Here is a 21006-nt window from a genome sequence, read left to right as displayed (position 1 = left end):
ACAGAATGCTACACAGAAATATCATGCTAACAGAATACTGCAGTCACACATGACAGGAATAATGTTAGGAGAGTGCAACTAGGGCAACTGCCCCCTGGTCAGAGAGAGCCCTAAGCCAGCTGGAAGCTAAAGAAGCCCTGCCTGGGCTTTGCAGTCCCCAGTCATGTCTCTAACAGGATATATAGTTCAAATCTGATATATTCTAATGACAAAATAGAAATAAAATTATTTTTTCTACCTTTATTGTCTGCCTATTTTGTTCATGTTTATCCCAGTTTCTGCTTTCTTCTGTCTTTTCTTAACTTTCTTTCCAAGGTCTTCAGTTTATCTGCCACTTCTGTCCCTTCCTGTCTTCTACCTATTACTCCAATATCCAGAACCTCCTTTTTCTTGTTACGGCATCCACCCCGTGTCTAGCATCTCCCACTTACTCAGTCAAGTCTGCTTTTTTCCTCCACCCTACAAACTCCATGTCCAGCATCTTCCTGTGTTCTTTTTTCTTCTTGTTGCTGAGCCAGCCAGCCAATCCACCATCTTCCCCATCCCATTCCAGTACCTCCCCTCTTTTCCCCATCTTAATCCAGCAGATACCTTCCATCATCCTACTCCCTCCATTCCTTATTCAGCATCTTCTCCTTATCTCCCTATTCCCCCTTCACCATGTCCAGCATATCCCTTCTGTCTCCCTACTCCCTCTACCCATGCCCAACATCTTACTTCTGTCTTCATACTTCACCCTAGTGTTCAGCATTTTCCATGTCTCTCTGCCCCCTGTCTTTGTGTCCCTATTCTTCCAACTCCCACCTAGTTCTAATAACTATCCTTCCCCAAGGGGATCTACCATCTCCCTTCTGTCACACCAACACCCCCCCTGGGTCTACCATCCCCTTCCCACAACACGTATATCACATTTTTCCCTCTCTTCATAATCCAGCATCTCTTATTCCCTCCCTTGGCTGCTGTCCCCGATCCACTCTTCCAGCACTCGATGCTATCAGCCCTGCCTTTGACCCTGGTCCTGCTAAACTGAGCAGGACTCTCCATGCCCTGGCATCTCTTCCTGCCTCCCTCCCTCTCTCTCCTCCATGCCCTGGCATAGAGCATATTCAATTCCTGTAGCACTAGACTCTGAACATGAACATGAAGTTAATCTAATGCTGCATCCTCATCCATCAGGTTTCTAGGTACTATCAAGGAGTAGTGGAATGACCTGGCAGGTAGGTCTGCTGCCCCACACGCAAGCTCTTTACCTGCTGCTGGCAAGGATCTGGCTGTATTTGTCAGAGGGGGATCTACCCAAAGTTCGACCCTTTCCTTTGATCTGCACATATCTAATGAGCCATTGCATTAACAAAAAAAGTGAGGGCACAGATTAAAGCTCCCCAGGGGTTAAAAACAAATCCAAGAAGCTGAAAAGATCAGTGAAACAAACGATTGTTTATGCATCTGCACTGGTAGCAAAGAATGTGCCTGCTGGCCCTCCCAAAGTCAAGTCAAAAGAATTTTTCGAAGGGTCTCCTTCTGCCGCTCTGCTGCTGTTTTCTCTCTAGCTCTAGCATGAACCTTTTGTTGAGCTATCACCTCTTAAATTTCAGTTCAGAATCTTGTCTTGCTGAGCACAGCGGGGCCCCGATACAGCAGTCATTCTCATAAGCTGCCGGCGGCTGCCCTAAAATTTTCTCTCTGCCGCAACTTCTGGTTTCCAACAGGGCAGATCGCCACAGAGGGAAAGCTTCAGGGCAGCCGCCGGCAGCGTGTGAGAATGGCTGCCGTGTTGGGACCCCGCTAAAAAGTAACAGATCAGGAAGAGAGGGAGATAGAGAGAAGGGAAGAGAAATTCAGACCGCAGTGCCCAAGGCAGCTGCCCTCTTTGCTCCCCCCTAACGCCGGCTCTGGAGCCCCATTAACAATTTCAGGCCCTAGGCACTTGCCTCCTGGGCCTACCCTTAATCCGGCCCTAGCAGCAATAACAAAGACCAAACCTACCCTACCTTCAGTTGTGGTCCAGCTAAATCAGACTGCAAGAACAAAGACAGAAACCGCGGGACCTTTCCTCTTGCCTGCATTGCTATTCGCATAAGCTCTGCCGGTCTCAATCCTGCCCCTCAAAAACAGGAAGTCACTTCAGAGGGGGGCGGGATCAAGATCGGCAAAGCCTATAGCGATGCAGGCAAGAGGAAAAGTCCTGGGGATTCTGTCTTTCTTTTTGCTCTTTAATCTGGCCCTGCCAACACCACCACTGCTATACACTTGGCTGCGTCGATCTCGCCGGCTCTGCGCAGACCGGCAGGAATTTTCTGCGGACCGACACCGGTCCGCGGACTGGTGGTTGAAGTACACTGCTGTAGAGAATGACATGGGGGAAAAAATTTGTCCCTGTCACTGTCCCCGCGAACTCGTCCCCGTCACCGTCCCATCCCTGCGAGCTCGGTCCCCACAAACCATCTGATCCCATCCACACAAGCTTCAAATAGTTTTATACTGAACTTATTGTATTAAAGTATAAAAATAAACAATATTCTGTACAATTGTCATTTTATAAATCAAAGATCTGGCTGCTGAACTAGAGAAAGAGATGTTAAGCTGGCAGGGTTTTGTTTATAAATGTTTATCAACACAATTAATATACTACTTTATCCTAAAGCAAAAAAAAGAAAATAAATAAAAAAAATTTTCTGCCTTGTCTGGTTTCTGCTTTCCTCATCGTCTCCTCATTCAATTCATACCATCCATTGTCTGCCTTCTTTCTCCCTTCCATCTCTACCTTCTCCCCCTCCCTCCACCCCCCCATCCAGCCATCTTCTTCCCTCCGCTCCCCCCAAGGCTGGCATCTCTCTCTTCCCCATTTCCCTTCAGCGTCTTCTCCTCTCTCTCTTGCCCATTTCCTTTCAGTGTCTTCTCCCCACTCTCCACTTCTCTTCCCAATTTCCCTTCAGCATCTGTTATTCTCCCCCCTCTCTCTCCACTTCCCTTCAGTGCGCGCAGTCCAGCAGCCCCCCCCCCCCGGAGATCCTCCCTCTCTCCCTTGCGATTGCCAAAGTCATCTCCAATTCATCCCCCTCCCTTCCTTCCTTCCCCTCACCTTACTGTGGCAATTTTCTGGGCCTTTTTCTTTTCCCAGCTCGCCAAGCTGGCTTTCATCAAGTCGCGTGTGGCTGCTAAAACTTCTCCTCTGACGCAACTTCCTGTTTCCGGTTGTCAGAGAAGTTTCGGCAGCCACACATGACTTGATGAAAGCTGGCTCGGGCAGCTGGGAGACAAAACCCTACAAAATTGCCAGTTGGGGGAGGGAGGGAAGGAAGGAAGGGAGATGCCCAATCGGTGAGCGCGCGTGTTCTCAACCTTAACTGCGGAGACAAGGCCATTCACCATTCCATGGGACAGTGAATGTCCTTGTTCTCGTACCCGCAGCAACGATGACTTTTTCTCCCACCGTTTCAGTGGGTTACCAACAGCCACCGTGTCATTCTCTAATATACCATCTTTCTATGAATTGAAATGTGTATATAAGTTTGAGAATTTATATCTGCTATGTATATATTACACTATACAGGAGGAACTGTGAGAGGGTGCTCTATATGATTAATCATGCAATTAAAAATTTTGATCGATGTACAGCCCTAATTTTAATTAATTTTCTGTTTGTATGATTGTTTTTTATTGTTTCTTTCCTTTTATTTGATGGAGTTCCTTTCAAATTTCTTTATTTTAATATTATGCAAACCACCTTGACCTGCAAGCAGAAATAAATATAAACACAGAAGCCATTTAATCAGCCACCAGTTCACAGTTCTAAAGAAAACTTTTCTGCATCAGCCTCCCCCACTTTTTGATCTTAAAACCTTGTTCACTCCTCCCTCCCCTTCCCTCTTTTCCAGCTAGGAGAAGGCTGAGACTCACCAGGTGTGGAAGAGCCAGGTAACAGAGGATGGAGATGAAAATCCCCACACAGGGTGTTATGAAGTAACCCAGGGCTGATGTCTGAATGTCAGCACCGCCTGAAGGATAAAACAGAAATAAGTACCATGGTAAAAGGATTCTTATCTGCATCTCAGAAAAGATAGACAGCAGAATTAGAAAAGGAGAAGAGAAGGGTGCCCAAAATGACTAAGAGGATGGAACAGCTCTCATATGAGGAAAAGGCTAAAGAGGTTAGGGCTCTTCAACTTAGAGAAGACATTTGAGGAGTGTGACAAACCGGTAGCCAGCTTTGTCTCTGTAGTGGATAAAAGCAGAGCACAGTCCCTGGCTAGGAGAGCTGACCAGGTTAAAAGTAAGGATAGGGAAATGGCTGACTACCCCTCAGACAGTGAGGTAGAGCAGGAAAGGTATGAGCCTAAGAATATCTAGCAGAGAGTGCCATATGAGAATAAATTCATCAGAAAGCCTGATAAGACTTTTACTGAGAAATGGAGTCCTAGTCCTGCAAGGTATGCACATTATCAGCCTAGGAGAAACCAGAGTTATTTTCCTAGGGATTTCCTGCCCAACCCCACTGCTCCTAGGAGAGAGGGATGGGGCTATGGCACACATAAAAGCAGAGCCCTGAATCACAGAGAGGAGAGCAGGAACGGAGGTGGAGCTGAGGAACCAAGGCAAAGGCAAGACCAGCAGCCTAGCAAACAAGCAGATGAGGAGAGAAGTCTCTCTCCTCAACCCCACAGTAGTGAGGATGTGGATATGGCAGAGGACTTCCCAAGCTTGAGCCCAGCTGCTGGAAAAGAGGAGGCAATGTATACTGCTGAAGTGTGTCCAGAAGCTGACTATAACCCAGAGGGAATGGAGATTAGTCCATAAGCTAAAGGGAAGCCAAGTATCTGTCTCACTAAGCTACGTTTGAGTGCTGGCTCTCTGTGCCTAGTGCCCAGGTGTCACTGATTAAGGAGAGAAGGAAAATCTCTGGTTTCACTTTGGGACTGCCGGGGAGGTTGTTGTTTGCTAAAGGAACTGTTTCTTTGATGGTGTGAAGCCTCTGTGTTAAAGCCTTTGTAAATCTAACAGCTTATCTAATGCCCTGCAGTGCTCCCTCTGCTGGGAAGCTCAGCTGATACTAATGAGCCTAGGAGTCTGCTCTGAAAACTATGCACTACCCAGCTAGGTTAGCTGAAAAGCCTGGAACTTTATTTCTAAAGTTTGCCACTTCATTTATCTGCTTTGTGATGCAGTTTGCTTTCATTGTTTGGAAGTTTATTTTCATGGCATTTCTGTTTATTTGAACCTGGTGAAGAGGACTATCTTTAAAGCAGAGAAAGTCCAGTGAACTGCAATTGTATGCCATACTTGAACTTTAAGCCATTCTGACAATTCTGACAACTATATGCTGTTTTTGTTTTATGCTTAATTTTTGCATTCCATGAGGGTGGCTGAAAGTATTCAGACCCCCTGTTCAATAAAGCCTAAGTCAGTGAATTTGAACAGACCTGAATCATGTCTCCTTTTTGGCAAAGTATCTCAGTGTGGCCTGGCAGACTAGGCAGGTGCCTAGGTCTGTTTTACCTGAAAAGCCTTCCTCTTTCCTGGGGAAGCCACGCCAACAGGTCAGGATTCGACACAGCTAAGCCGCCTGCCAGTCAGAGCAGGGGATAGCTGTGTGACAAGAGGGATAAGATAGATATCTATAAAATCCTGAGGGAGTGGAATGGATAAAAGCGAATCGATTGTTTACTTTTTCAAAAAGTACAAAGACCAGGGGACATTCCATGAATTTACATAGCAGCACATTTAAAACAAACAAGAGAAAATATTTTTTCACTCAGTTTATAGTTACGTTCTGGGCCACAACAAATGATAAAAGCAGTTAATGTAGCTGTGTTTAAAAAAGTTTTGAATAAGTTCCTGGAGGAAAAATCCATAAGCTATTTTTAAAATAGAGCTAGAGAAAGCCACTGTTTATCTCTGGGAGTAAGCAGCATTGAATATTTCTGCTTTTTGGGATTCTACCATTCACTTGTGATCTGGATTGGCTCCTGTAGGAAACAGTTGGGCTTCATGGACCTTTGGTCTGACTTGCTATAGCAATTCTTGTGTTTCTTTGCCCAAAGGGCTTGTTACAGAGAAACAGGAATGTCTTTACCTTACTTAAATCTACCTTTATCATTAATACATTCTGAGTTTTTCACTCAATTTTCTCTCTACACTACCAAATGTGATTATCCTTCTGCTCCTCTTTATTTCCAGCTCAGCTGGAATCAGGGCTGGGATTAGGCATTAATTCATTTGCAACTGCTTTGGGACTATTCTATTTTAAGTGTGGTGTCACCCTTAAGGAATGAACCCTTCCTCCCTTCTCAGCTGATCCTGAGTATAAAACCAGGTACCTTCTACATGGCAGCATGCAGTCCTCATTACCTAAGGCACTGATCCAGACCCTCAACGTTTCATTTTAGGCAGTAAATTGAACAGATATGAGCCAGGAGGAGAAGGCACAAACAGGCACCAAGGCTCATACTCACTTGCCAAGGACAGAAGCATTGCAACAGCAGCAAAGGTGCCAGCCATGCCCTGGCCACTGAGGAACAGACTGCTATAGTTGTGGGGGAGGAGCCCCAGAAGGCCGAAGAGGCTGCCCTGGAGAACAGCACCAAAGGCTGAAAGGAGAGAATAGTGCTATTTTAGCTTAAGGAGGCTAAAATATGTATACAAAATAAAAACATTTTATAGCAGCATAAGGGTACCAAATACTCTCCACACAATTCTTTCATCATGGAGGAAGTGAAATGAGACCCAGAAAATCCAGGATTCAAACCCCATTTCTCAGGAAGATTGTAAGCCTTCAGATGAAGATTGCTGCAATCCTACACACTTTTAAACATACATAAGAGAGGTCCTTTCTTAGAACTAGAATATTCTATTTGGATTGATTTTTTTTTTTTTAATGAAAAAAAGCTGAAAGTTCTGTACATCATTACTAACCCCTGAAGCAGGCTATGGGAAAAACTAGGCCATATTAGGCATTTAAGCTCATATTCTATAAACGAAGCCTTAACTTAGACACTTAAGTCCAAAATGCTGTTTAAAAGTGGACTTAAAAGAAAATTCAAGGCACCTACTGATACCTATAACATGGCACCATAATCACACCTCTGGAGGTGCTTTACAGTGCCAAATACAACTGTAGGCATGGCTAAAGCCGAAAGTGGCGTTAGGCGCCATAAAGCGCCTACTCAGGCACGATTCACATCAAAGAAAGGTGCTGGAAATGTAGGTCTTGAAAACCCTGCCCTACATTTTCCAGGGCCTACCTTTGCCGGATGTACGATTCTCCAAATGATGTCTACCTTATGTTATTAAAGTTTTAGTAGTACTTCTCACTCCTTTTTGTTTCAAGTATCTCATGAGATACTGAAGTCCTCTTCCTTGATACCTGAATATAACTCACCTTGAGTTACTGCAAAAGGTGAGCGCTATATCCAAATCCCTTCATTAATTTTACAGTACAACCAGTATAAATAGCACTGGGCAAGGTCCAGTGCATCTGGGGTCCTTATTTTCCTCAGAATAGGAAGACGAGGCCTAGGTGCAGGCATCTCTTATCAACCTTTAGTTTTCTATCACTTTTAATGGCAGAAAATCTTAACATCTTTACATACTAAATAGCACAGAAGCTAATACAATACCGATCTACAGCTATTTTAAGAATTTAGTTTATTTGGAGAAAGCTTCAACCAGACAAAGGACCATAAGTTACCAGATAGCTCCCAGATTAAGCAGATCTTGCTTTTTTCCCTGTTTACACCTATGGAGTTCACTCACAATTAATGAACCAGATGGTCACCATGGTGACAGAGAAGAAGGACTGAGGACTCATTTCAACTTTCACCAAGACGGCAGTAAGGATGAACAGAGCCAAAATGCCTATCAAGCTGCCTACGATCCTCGTACGGTCAGAGATCCTGCAACAAAATGGGGAGGGGACAAATAAATATGTATATACTGTATACATACATGACAAGAGCACAGGCCAGGAGGGAAATATGTTTTACAATATACTGTTAAGCTTTTCAACAGAAAAAAAATGGAAAAATTCTTATCTGTCAGTTTTCTTTCTAACACTCCAGGCTGTTGGGTACATCTGGCTTGGCAAGGGTAACAGACCAGGGCCATTGCTAGAGAGCAAAATCATTGATTTCTCTTTCCTTTAAGCAGGTGCTGTATAAATCCCAGCTGTGTATGTAAACACAGAGAAACAAGAAAACAGAGAAATTATGACTTACCTGCTAATGTTCTTTCCTTGAATCATAAGAACATAAGAATTGCTGCTGCTGGGTCAGACCAGTGGTCCATCGTGCCCAGCAGTCCGCTCCCGCAGCAGACCATAGGTCAAAGACCAGTGCACTAACTGAGTCTAGCCCTATCTGAGTACGTTCTGGTTCAGCAGGAACTTGTCTAACTTTGTCTTGAATCCCTGGAGGGTGTTTTCCCCTATAAAAGCCTCCGGAATAGCGTTCCAGTTTTCTACCACTCTCTGAAAGAACTTCCTTATATTTGTACGGAATCTATCCCCTTTTAACTTTAGAGAGTGCCTTCTCGTTCTCTCTACCTTGGGGAGGGTGAACAACCTGTCTTTATCTACTAAGTCTATTCCCTTCATTATCTTGAATGTTTTGATCATGTCCCCTCTCAGATTCCTCTTTTCAAGAGAGAAGAGGCCCAGTTTCTCTAATCTCTCACTGTACAGCAACTCCTCCAGCCCCTTAACCATTCTAGTCGATCTTCTCTGAACCCTTTCGAGTAGTACTATGTCCTTAGAACATAAGAACATAGGGAAGTGCCTTTGCTGGGTCAGATCAGAGGTCCATCATGCCCAACAGGTCCAGGACCTATGTAGTAGTCCTCTATCTATACCCCTCTATCCCATTTTCCTTCAGGAAATTGTCCAATCCCTTCCTGAACCCTATTACCATACTCTGTCCTATCACACCCTCTGGAAGCTCATTCCAGGTGTCCACCACCCGCTGGGTGAAGAAAAACTTCCTAGTATTGGTTTTGAATCTGTCTCCTTTTAACTTTTCCGAATGCCCTCTCGTTCTTGTAGTTTTTGAAAGTTTGAAGAATCTGTCCCTCTCCACTTTCTCTATGCCCTTCATGATCTTGTAAGTCTCTATCATATTCCCTCTAATCCTCCTCTTTTCCAGGGAAAAGAGCCCCAGTTTCTCCAGTCTCTCCGTGTATGAAAGGTTTTCCATACCTTTTATCAAACACGTCACTCTCCTTTGAACCCTCTCGAGTATCGCCATAACCTTCTTAAGGTATGGCGACCAATATTGAACGCAGTACTCCAGATGTGGGCGCACCATCGCCCGATACAACGGCAGGATAACTTCTTTCGTTCTGGTTGTAATACCCTTCTTGATTATTCCTAGCATCCTATTCGCTTTCTTAGCGGCACCTGCGCATTGTGCCGACGGCTTCATTGACTTGTCCACTATTACCCCCAAGTCCCTTTCTTGGGTACTTTCAGCCAATAACATCCCTCCCATCGTATAGCTGTAGCTCGGGTTTCTGCTTCCTACATGCAATACTTTACATTTCTCTACATTGAACTTCATCTGCCATCTCGTCGCCCACTCCCCCAACTTATTCAGATCCCTTTGTAATTCCTCGCAGTCCTCTTTATTCCGAGCAGCACTAAATAGTTTGGTATCATCTGCAAATTTTATTATTTCGCACTTCGTCCCTGTTTCTATATCATTTATAAATATATTGAATAGCAGCGGTCCGAGCACCGACCCCAGCGGAACACCACTCATTACCCTCCTCCAGTCCGAGTAGTGGCCTTTTACTCCTACCCTCTGCTTCCTTCCCGCAAAGGATAGGAGCAAAAGGCCACTACGGGCAACCATTGCTGGACACAGTATTTCAGGTGAGGGCATACCATGGCCCGGTGCAGCGGCATGATAACCTTCTCCGATCTGTTCGTGATCCCCTTCTTAATCATTCTTAGCATTCTGTTCGCCCTTTTCGCCGCCGCCGCACATTGCGCGGACAGCTTCATTGACTTGTTGACTAGTACTCCCAAGTCTCTTTCCTGAGGGGTCTCTCTGAGTACTGCATCAGACATCCTATATTCGTGTATAAGATTTTTGTTACTGGCATGCATCACCTTACACTTATCCACATTAAACCTCATTTGCCATGTCGCACCCCATTTCTCGAGTGTGTTTATGTCACATTGCAGGTCTTCGCAATCCTTCTGTGTCTTCACTACTCTGAATAACTTCATATTGTCTGCAAATTTAATCACCTCACTCATCGTATCAATTTCAAGATCGTTTATAAATATGTTGAAGAGTATGGACCCAAGCACCGAACCCTGCGGTACACCACTCGTGACGCTTATCCAGTCCATTTACCTCCACTCTGTTTCCTATCCGCCAGCCAGTTTTTAATCCATGTGAGTATTTCACCCTTGATTCCATGGCTCTCAATTTTTTGAAGTAGTCGTTCATGCAGGACCTTGTCAAACGCCTTCTGAAAATCCAGATATACAACGTCGACCAGGTCACCCTTGTCTAGCTGCCTGTTTACTCCCTTGAAGAAGTGCAGCAAGTTCATCAAGCAAAATCTTCCTTTGCTGAAGCCGAGGGAAGACAGTGAAATATCAGGTCCTATGGTAATAGATGCTCCTTCCTCTAATTCACCAGCAGGACAACCTCCCACTGTTGGGCAGGCGAGGATGCCTGTGAGGGTGGCAGTGATGGTATTGCACTCACACTGCCTTTGTGTTTAGTATGAGGCATAATAATTTTAAAAAAAGGCAAAATTCAGGTAGAATTCTCACAAGAGCTCTACACCTCAAACGCCTGCAGCTAGTCAGTCAGCCATCTTGATATGCTCCCCTTTCTTAAAGAGATAATTTTTTATTTTAATTTTGTTTTGTTGATTAACATTTATAAATGATGGTGGAGACTGAATATTGTTCTAATGCTGTATTTCTATATATTTTGGTATAACTTTTTACTTTCTTTCAGAATACTTTACTATTCATTTTTTCTTTCTTTCTCACTCCATAATGAGGACTGAAAAAGCTTTTGTGAATTATGTTTAATTCTTTATTTGATTATTGTCTTTAGTGATATATTGGATTTTCTTAAATATTGTATGCTATGAAAGCAATGTAAAACCTCAATATATAAACAGTCAGGGCCGGCACACATGTATCCAATGCTCTGGGCAAACCTTCAGCCCAACTACCCATAATCCAGTATCTCCCCTTCCCCCACCCAGTGGCCAGCAATCCCCTTCCCCTCCTTATATACCCCCCTGAATCTGTCTCCTCTTCCTATACACCTTCATGAATCCAAAATCTCCCCTTTCCCATACCTTGTGTTCAATGTCTTTTTTTCCCTTCCCTATGCACACCAGATCCATCTCCCCTTCTTCTCTGAATATCCTCGCCTGTCTCCTCTTCTCCTCCCTTCCCTGAAAATAATTGGAACTCGCCGTGCTCTTATTTTTTCTGTAACTGCTCCAATGACTTGGAATTCTCTTCCCCTATATCTAAGATTGGAACGAGATTTGCAGAAATCTAAAAGCAATTTAAAGAGTTTTCTTTTTAAAGATGCCTTTAACTGAAAATACAATGTCTAACTAAAATGTAATACTTATCAATTTTAGCAATTAGAAAACTGCTAAAATTAATAATTTTAGCAGTTTTCTAATTTGACCTTTATCTTTGCCAGCAATCCTCTTCTTCTCACCCCCCTTATGTACTTTCCTTCTATGAACTTTTTCTTTAAAATTGTAGTTCTCCCCCTCTTTCCTGTTGTTTCCTGTGGCTTTATAAAGCAGTTACCCAAGTATGTCCTGTAATGAATTATGTACATTTAATCTCTTAAAATGTTAATGTCCTTTTATTTTTACTATTTGTACAACGCTTTGTACTTCTGGATAAGCGTTTAATCAAACAATATGAATAAACTTGAATGCTTCTCCCACATCCAACATCTCCCCTTCTCCCTTTTCTCTTTCTGCCGCCATCTCTTTTCAGCTACTCCAAAAAGGTACTCAGCACAGGTGTGTGACTTTTCAGTAGAGGCCCACATACAAACACTGGCAAAACCCACCCTCTCCTGGCAGGTATTGCATCAGGGAGGGCAGAATATGGCAGCGCTTGAGCATCTACTAAAAGTCCCACACTAGTTCTTAGCAACTAGGAAGATGTAAGGCAACAGAAGCGGCAGGGAAAAGGGAAGGGGAGATAATGTACTGCTCTACTCCTGTCCCTCAAATGTTGCATAGTCTGCCTAGTGGCAAGGCCAGCCCTAAGAACAGTCCTCAGGAGCTGCCCTGACACTTGTTTCTGACTCTCTACTTCAGGCAGACCTGGATTGATTCACCTGCCTGAAAGTTTTCAGGTCTCCTGAAGTGGTAGACTCACTGCCTTGGGCCACTAGCCTGCAGGAATTTAAATTTGACAATACCTCTCTGCTCAGGGACCCTGCCAGACCACAGTCATGGTAAAACAACCATCACAAATCATAATATAGAAACATAGAAGGCAAAATGGCCCATCCAGAGTAACCATTATCTCTTCCTCTCTCTAAGAGATCCCAATATGGTCTTTCCTGGCCAAACTACAGCAAGGTTCTGCAGCTACTGAGAGAGGAGAGAGATACCGGATGCATTGCTGTCTAATGGACCCTAGTAATGGTTCCAGGCTTGATGTATCCAATGGTTTACTGACCCAGATGTGCAACAGAAATAAGTTTGCTAAATAAGAAAGAGAAAGATACCCACACACACACTGGACAAAAGAGGCAGACAACCTGGTAAAGCAACCATGAGAGCAAGAAGGGGAAAGTGTGAAAGCCACTAGGAGGATCCCTTGATCCAGCCCAAGGGCTTGGTATGCCTCACCATTGATACAGGAATGAGTTGAGAAGGGTGAAGAGAAGCAGAGGGAGCTGAGCCAGCAGTGTCATCCAGTTATTAAAGTTATATTCATCTGTGTGTACACGGGTGCCATTTCTGTCAGGGCTGCTCCCCACCGTTGTATTGCCAGTGACCAGGCGGGACTGGAAGTACTGCAGAGAAAGGAGAAAGGTGTCAACCATTAGAAACACAGAAACATGATGGCAGATAAAGGCCAAATGGCCCATCTAGTCTACCCATCCGCAGTAACCATTATCTCTTTCTCTTTCCGAGAGATCCCACGTGCCTATCCCAGGCCCTTATGAATTCATACACAGTCTCTGTCTCCAACACCTCTTCTGGGAGACTGTTCCATGCATTTACCACCCTTTCTGTAAAAAAGTATTTCCTTAGATTACTCCGGAGCCTATCACCTCTTAACTTCATCCTATGCCCTCTCATTGCAGAGTTTCCTTTCAAATGAAAGTGACTCGGCTCATGCGCATTTACATTACGTAGGTATTTAAACGTCTCTATCATATCTCCCCTCTCCCACCTTTCCTCCAAAATATACAGATTGAGATCCCCATATGCCTTATGATGAAGACCACATACCATTTTAGTATCCTTCCTCTGGACAGATTCCATCCTTTTTATATCTTTTTGAAGATGTGGCCTCCAGAATTGTATACCAAAGTCTGATACAGGGGCATAAATACCTCCTTTTTCCTACTGACCATACTTCTCCCTATGCACTCTAGCATCCGCCATCACCTTTTCAACCTGTTTGGCCACCTTAAGATCATCACATACAATCATACCCAAGTCCCGCTCTTGTCGTGCACATAAGTTCTTCACCCCCTAAACTGTACCGTTCATAACTCAGCGGGGCTATCTGCCCATTGACAGACGGCCCTTTAGTAGGTTGAATTGGCTTTTGACATGGACTCTGTCTTATTTCTGCCCTGTGTGCTGATTACAATGGGCAGTTTGGGCTGGATTTTCTATACAGAGTCAATAATGGCAGCTGTTGATCATGTGTCAATCACGCAATGGCACCATATAGAGAATCGCGCCTCCAGGAAAGACAGATGCCAGACATGTAGGCCAGGGTTTTAAAGGCCTTCATTTCTAGCGCCTATCTTTGTTATGAATCATGCTTACGTAGGGGCTTTGGACATTGTTTTCAGTTTCTTCTTGTCATCATGGTATAAATAAAGATATTTTACATATTCTATATTCTGATTTTCTTTGAACTGCCTTCCAATTTAAATTAAATCAAATTAGTACAAGAGAAAGCTTAGCTCAGGAAGCAACAAGCATGGGAGCCATAAAGCAGCAGTACAAGAGACAACTCAGCTCGTGGGGGAGAGGCAACAGCAGGTATGTTGACTGGAAAACTGTAGTTTGGGGCAGTGCTGAAGTTGGCTTAATCACTACTGACCAATTATTGAGTCAATCTAAACCACCATCTGACTTTTCCTAGTGAATCTGGGTGCTTGGTCTGGCAAACAATGGGAAAATATCTGTGTTACCCTTAAAGGATTCAAAAAAGCCAGAAGTTGGCTTGCAAAAGATCCCACCATGTGATTCTGACAAATATGAATGTGCAGGTAGACTGGTTAGACACAATGATCCTGAGGCCAGTGTAATGGGAGATGGAGAAGTCTTTCTTACAAAGACAAATGCCTCATTTTAATTAGGGAGTCTCTGGCTGGAAAACTGTGCTTTATACAAACAGTGAGGCTTGAATTCACAGCTAGGATTTTCAGCAACTTCATGACTGGTACCTCTGGAAGCTATGAATTCAAGCCTCATTGTTTGTACCAAATTCAGTATTCCAGCCGGAAACCCCTTGATCAGAGTGGACTGGACACTCAACATTCCCCGTCATGCTGATCAGTGAGTTTTAATAATTTTCAATTCTCTTTTATTAAAGCCAATACAAAAATATATTCCAATGAAAAACACATTTTCAAGATTTAATCTTTAAACATGTTAATACCTACACCCTTGCCCTCCCTACCCATCTAGTAACTCACCTAGTCATCAACTTACACTTTCACCTTCACCTCCTTAGATCAGTTATTAAGATAAATGATCACTCCACTTGGCCAGTGCTCTTAGCCACATGGGAAACTCAATTCTAGAAACAATTCTCTTAAACTGCGTATCCCTTCCCCTCCCCCTATTTTTCACTTCCCATTCTTGTGTAGATTCAGCATTGTCTTTGTGGCTGGACCATTACAGAGTGTACCGGATCAGACAGATCTCCCAAGGTATTCAAGATGAGACTCCTACCTTTTGGATATAGCTTCTGAATATAAAGGTCTCAGACTTGCAAGAAAGCTTTTCTTCTCTTGAAAGTATGTTTAGCTTTTTGCAATTCCATCAATAATACGGAATGTAATTTGTTTCTCTAATACCAAAAGGATGGCTGTATTGATTCCAACCAATGACCACCTACAACGGTGGTCTCATTAGCAAACCTATTCTCCAGGCCTTGAATTTCCAGTTTATCCATGCTACCTAAAAGAATCCCAGTGGGTTTGGCACTATTCTGTAGCCAACAACTGATCCCAAAAACTGGATAATCAAAGCTCATGTATTGTACCATCATTACAGAAGCTCATAAACCGTAGCTTATGTATTGTAACAGAAAAAAAGAAAAGAAGGAGCCAAGCCTCGAGGCACAAAAGAACAAAGAGGCACTGAAGATGTCAAATCCAATCTGCAATCACAAATGCTTTATTAAAAGTTTGTACTAAAATCCAATGATGAATCCTTAAAATGCTAAACAAACAAAGTCCCGACTAGGATCCAAGTTTCTGCGACCCCTGTCGCCTTCTTCAGGGGACAAATGTATACTTGAGATATGGTGCGTGTGAACGCGTCAGCGTCTCTGCTACATGCACCGTTTCCAGCGTATCTATATATTTGTTTAGCATTTTAAGGATTCATCATTGGATTTTAATACAAACTTTAAATAAAGCATTTGTGACTGCAGGATGGATTTGACATCTCCATTGCCTCTTTGTTCTTTTGTTATGTATTGTAACACCATTACTGAAGCTCATGAATTGTAACATCATTATAGAAACTCATAAATCATAGCTCATGTACTGTTACACCATTACGGAAGCTCATATAAACTGTCCTGAATTGACTACTCAGTCATTAGTAGCTCTAGAGAAGTTTTCAATAAACAATAATCTCTGCTCAATATGATTGTATTTCTGAACACCCTCATAATGCATGAAAAAGGTGTTATCCTCTGCGTGCCATTTAAGACACTGTGGTGTCCCTCTGCTTGGAACTCCTGAGTCTATAAGATAAAGGTCCCATTGAGTAGCCCAGTGTATCTTAAGCTGTGTGCCGCAGCACACTAAGATTACGGGTGTGCCGCGAGACTCCAGTGAGGAGAGGTGACGGCTGACTGCTTACAGGATATGCCTCTTGCAGCAAGAGTCACGTTCTGTAGGTAGTCAGCCGGTGCCGACACCTGTCCTCCTTGCTGGTACCTCTTGCCTCTCCTGTTGTAGCCTCCCCCCCACCACACTGGTGGCATAGGGCCCAGACTGACGGGCATCCAGACATGTGCGGACATCAACGTCATTGTATTGAAGTCTGCGCATGTCTGGATGCCCTCCAGCCATGGCACAGGGTTTAGTGTGCTGTGGCATCCAGAAGTTTGCAAGACACTGGAGTAGCCAAAACTAGCACTTCTGCAGTTCCTTACTATATGCTGTTAGTGAGTTTTAATTAATTTCCATTGTTTATCAACTGCTCTCCTAGGCAGTGAGATTTACTGTGGCAGAATTCTACACAAAGAGGGACCGAGCTATCTAGTCTAGTCCAATGATTTATGCAAAGGACCTGGGTTTGTTTAAAAATTTGGCATATTAAATCTATGGGGTAATATTTAGCTGGTGGCAGTCAGTGTAGGGGGAAGGTAGATATTTATGTTCACCACCAAAATTGAGCCCAGATATTCAAAACTGGGCCATGTCCAGGTACCAGTATTAAATATTCAGGTATGTGGAGTTGGTCAACAGATAACTAAATAAGTACCAATATTTAGGACCTTATAGCTGGTTAAGAAGTTAGCTTTCATAAACTACAAAAGATTGCAGAAAGAGACAGGCAAAAATATCTGGAAAAGTTAAGAAAGATTGGTCATAGTCAGGAAAGCAAAGATGCAAATGGAAGTAAAAAAAAATAGCTGACATTTTTTAGATATATTAGTGATAGGAAGAAGTGCAAAAGTGGCATTGTGAGACTCAAAGGTGAAGGGGAGGAATATGTAGAACCAGATAAAGAAAAGACTGAATTGCGGCTTAACAAATATTTCTGTTCTATGTTCACAGCTGAAGCACTAGGAGCGGAACCGCAGAAGACAAACGTGAATAGGAATGGAGGAGTAATAGACCCTGATCGATTTTCAGAGGGCTGTGTTTGTGAGGAGCTAGCTAAAATAAAGGTAGACAAAGCGATGGGGCCAGATGGTGTACATCCTAGAGTACTGAAGGAATTTAAGAAAGTTCTGGTAGCTCCGCTGACTGACCTTTTCAATGAGTCTCTAGAGTAAGGAATGGTACCGGAGGACTGGAGAAGGACAGATGTGGTCCCTCTCCACAAAAGTGGAAGTAAGGAAAAAGTAGGAAATTACAGGCCGGTAAGTCTGACTTCTGTGGTAAGCAAATTAATGGAAACACTTTTAAAAAGAGAATGGTCAAGTTTCTGGAATCCTGTGGATTATATGACCGGAGGCAACATGGATTCACTAGAGGTAGGTCTTGTCAGACAAATCTGATCAATTTCTTTGACTGGGTGACCAGAGAATTGGTTAGAGGATGTGCGCTAGATGTGGTATATTTAGAGTTTAGCAAAGCGTTTGACAGTGTTCCACATAGACATCTAATAAATAAACTGAGTGCCCTCGGGATGGGTCCCAAAGTGACAGGCTGAGTCAAGGACTGGTTGAGTGGAAAGCGACAAGAGGATAGTGATTAATGAAGATTGATTTGAGGAAAGTGGTGTGCCTCAAGATTCTGTTCTTGGGCCTGTTCTTAACATTTTTATAAACAATATTGCTGAAGGGTTGTCAGGTAAGATTTGCCTTTTTGTGGATGATACCAAAATTTGCAATAGAGTAGGCAGACAGGATGGTGTGAATAACATGAAGAAAAACCTGGCAAAGCTTGAAGAATGGTCTGAAAATTGGCAGCTAAAATTTAATGCTAAGAAATGCAAGGTCATGCATTTGGGCTGAAAAAAAACGAAGGAACGGTACAGTTTAGGGGATGATAAACTTATGTAGACGACACAAGAGCGGGACTTAGGTGTTATTGTATGTGATGATCTTAAAGTGGCCAAACAGGTTGAAAAGTTGACAGCGAAAGCTAGAAGGATGCTAGGTTGCATAGGGAAAATTATGGCCAGTAGGAAAAAGGAGATATTGATGCCCCTGTATAAGACTCTGGTGAGACCTCATTTAGAATATTGTGTAGAATTCTGGAGGCTGCACCTTCAAAAAGATATAAAAAGGATGGAGTTAGTCTAGAGCAGTGGTTCCCAAACCTGTCCTGGGGGACCCCCAGCCAGTCAGATTTTCAAGATATCCCTAATGGATATGCATGAGAGAGATTTGCATACCTGTCACTTCCATTATATGCAAATCTCTCTCATACATATTCATTAGGGATATCTTGAAAACCTGACTGGCTGGGGGTCCCCCAGGACAGGTTTGGGAACCACTGGTCTAGAGGAAGGTTATTAAAATGAAGGTCTTCATCATAAGGCATATGGGACAGACTTAAAGATCTCAATCTGTATATTTTGGAGGAAAGGTGGGAGAGAGGAGATATGATAGAGACGTTTAAATACCTATGTAATGTAAATGCGCATGAGCCGAGTCTCTTTCATTTGAAAGGAAACTCTGCAATGAGAGGGCATAGGATGAAAGGTGATAGGCTCCGGAATAATCTAAGGAAATACTTTTTTACAGAAAGAGTGATAGATGCGTGGATCAGTCTCCCGGAAGAGGTGGTGGAGACAGAGACTGAATTCAAAAGGGCCTGGGTTAGGCACGTGGGATCTCTCGGAGAGAGAAAGAGATAATGGTTACTGCGGATGGGCAGACTAGATGGCCTTTATCTGCCATCATGTTTCTATGTTTCTTAGATGAACCAGATCAAGATAGGTCCACATAAATAGCAGGCCAATTTGACCAGTTAACTGGTTAAGAGATGAATATAGGTGTTTATTGGGTTACGTACAACAGTTTCAGCTTTAGCAGTAAGAGAATATTCAGCGGCATTATGTAGGTTAAATGCCACTGAATATTCTCTCAGGTCCGATTAGCGTGACTGAACTAGATAAGAAGATCTTTTAACCAATTAACTCACTTTCAATACTGACCCCTATACACATATAATTTTATATTCAAATTATATTTGTAATTTGATGCGAGGTGATGCTCTGATTTAATCCCTGCCTGCCCTGTGACGAACAGCTACATTAGTTCCCATTAGTACTGACTCATGTGGGAGTGAAACAAAATTTCCTTCCATCTCACTCTATTCTATGAACTTCTGAAACTGGGAGGTGCTGGAAAAAGCTGCCAGTCCGTCCAGTTTATAAGTAGATACAGACATTAAGGAATGGTAACGATATTTTCCAATTAAAAAATGCTGCACATTTTCTGTTCTGTCACTTAGAGAGATAAAGTGTAGGCTAAATGGGAGAAGGAGGAACCTATTGTAAGCAGTAAGGCTGAACCTCAGTGAAACTCCAGTAGTTGAGAAGTAGGGCCAGTGCCAGGCAGACTTCTATGGTCTACACCCCAAAACTGGCAAGGAAAGAGAGAAATTAGGTATACCAGTGTTTAATTATGAAGAAGTAGAACTTGTACAGAGTGCCAGATTCAACTCTGGCCACCTTGTTGGGCAGATTGGATGGACTGTGCAGGTCTTTAGCTGCCAACATTTATGATGTTATCATGTTAACCACTTACCACAAAAGCAGTGATGAAGAAATTCCATGGTAATAATGTTCCCAGGCCAAGAATGAAGAACATTATTTTGACCAGGAAATACCTAAGGAAGCAAGAGACAGAAGAAAAGGAGATGGTCAGTTGGAAAAGGTCACTCGATTCACCTAGTCTGCCTACTGAGCTATCACAGGTCTTCCTCCATCTGTGGGTTTCCCTTCCCTCTGCCTGGAAGGGTCCAGTGTTTCTCTGGTTCATCCTTGAATTCTGCCATTGTTTTGGTTCCAGTAAGCTTTATTGAAAGTCTGTTCTAGGTGTCTATCACTCTCTTACCTTCCTTTTCAATGTCTTGCCCTTCAGCTTAGGAGGTGTTCTCCCCTCACTGTCCTTCAGCTTCCTATGCTATGAAAGAAGCTTCCCTTTGCTACCAGCGGTTTACTGGTTTTTAAAATGCCAGCTGCAATGGCTATAAGAAAGACTGGATATTATGTGCTGGTATCCAGATAATATCTGGTATTGAATATCTTGATTCAGTGGTAACCAGTATAACTCTCCGGATAGCAGTGATATTTAGTCTGCTATCCTGATAGGTAACTAGGTAAAAGCACACCCTATTTTACTGTCCTAAATGTATCCAGATAGCACAGTTACTTACCGTAACAGGTGTTATCCAGGGACAGCAGGCAGATATTCTTAACGTATGGGTGACGTCACCGACGGAGCCCCGGTACGGACCTTTTTAACTAGAAAGTTCTAGTTGGCCGCACCGCGCATGTGTGGGTGCCTTCCCGCCCGACGGAGGAGTGCGTGGTCTCCAGTTAAGATAAGCCAGCTAAGAAGCCAACCCGGGGAGGTGGGTGGGTCGTAAGAATATCTGCCTGCTGTCCCTGGATAACACCTGTTACGGTAAGTAACTGTGCTTTATCCCAGGACAAGCAGGCAGCATATTCTTAACGTATGGGTGACCTCCAAGCTAACAGAGAGGGAGGGGGGATGGTTGGCCATTAGGAAAATAAATTTTGTAACACAGATTGGCCGAAGTGTCCATCCCGTCTGGAGAAGGTATCCAGACAGTAGTGAGTAGTGAACGTGTGAACTGAAGACCAAGTGGCCACCTTGCAGATTTCCTCAATAGGCGTGGAACGGAGGAAAGCCACAGAAGC

The 21006-nt window shown here is 43.4% G+C and overlaps 1 protein-coding gene across 10 annotated transcripts in view; it reads right to left on the bottom strand.

The window, feature by feature from the left end:
• The window catches only part of SLC29A2 (solute carrier family 29 member 2), a 118936-nt gene that overhangs the window by 61637 nt on the left and 36293 nt on the right, over positions 1-21006 (bottom strand). For all 10 annotated transcript variants that reach the window (XR_004540402.1, XM_033955645.1, XM_033955639.1 and 7 more), the window contains exons 3-7: positions 19868-19949; positions 12859-13025; positions 7753-7892; positions 6453-6587; positions 3901-3998 (exon numbers count right to left, since the gene is read on the bottom strand). Coding sequence is in view for 9 of the 10 variants with exons in the window: in XM_033955645.1 (XP_033811536.1) it covers positions 3901-3998; positions 6453-6587; positions 7753-7892; positions 12859-13025; positions 19868-19949 (622 nt within the window). In the remaining variant the exon portion in view is untranslated. The remainder of the gene's footprint in view (positions 1-3900; positions 3999-6452; positions 6588-7752; positions 7893-12858; positions 13026-19867; positions 19950-21006) is intronic.

This window comes from Geotrypetes seraphini, chromosome 8, assembly GCF_902459505.1.
Source record: "Geotrypetes seraphini chromosome 8, aGeoSer1.1, whole genome shotgun sequence".
Taxonomy (NCBI): Eukaryota; Metazoa; Chordata; class Amphibia; order Gymnophiona; family Dermophiidae; genus Geotrypetes; species Geotrypetes seraphini.
Note: the sequence above shows the minus strand (reverse complement) of the source record. Positions and strands in the feature narration are given on the sequence as shown.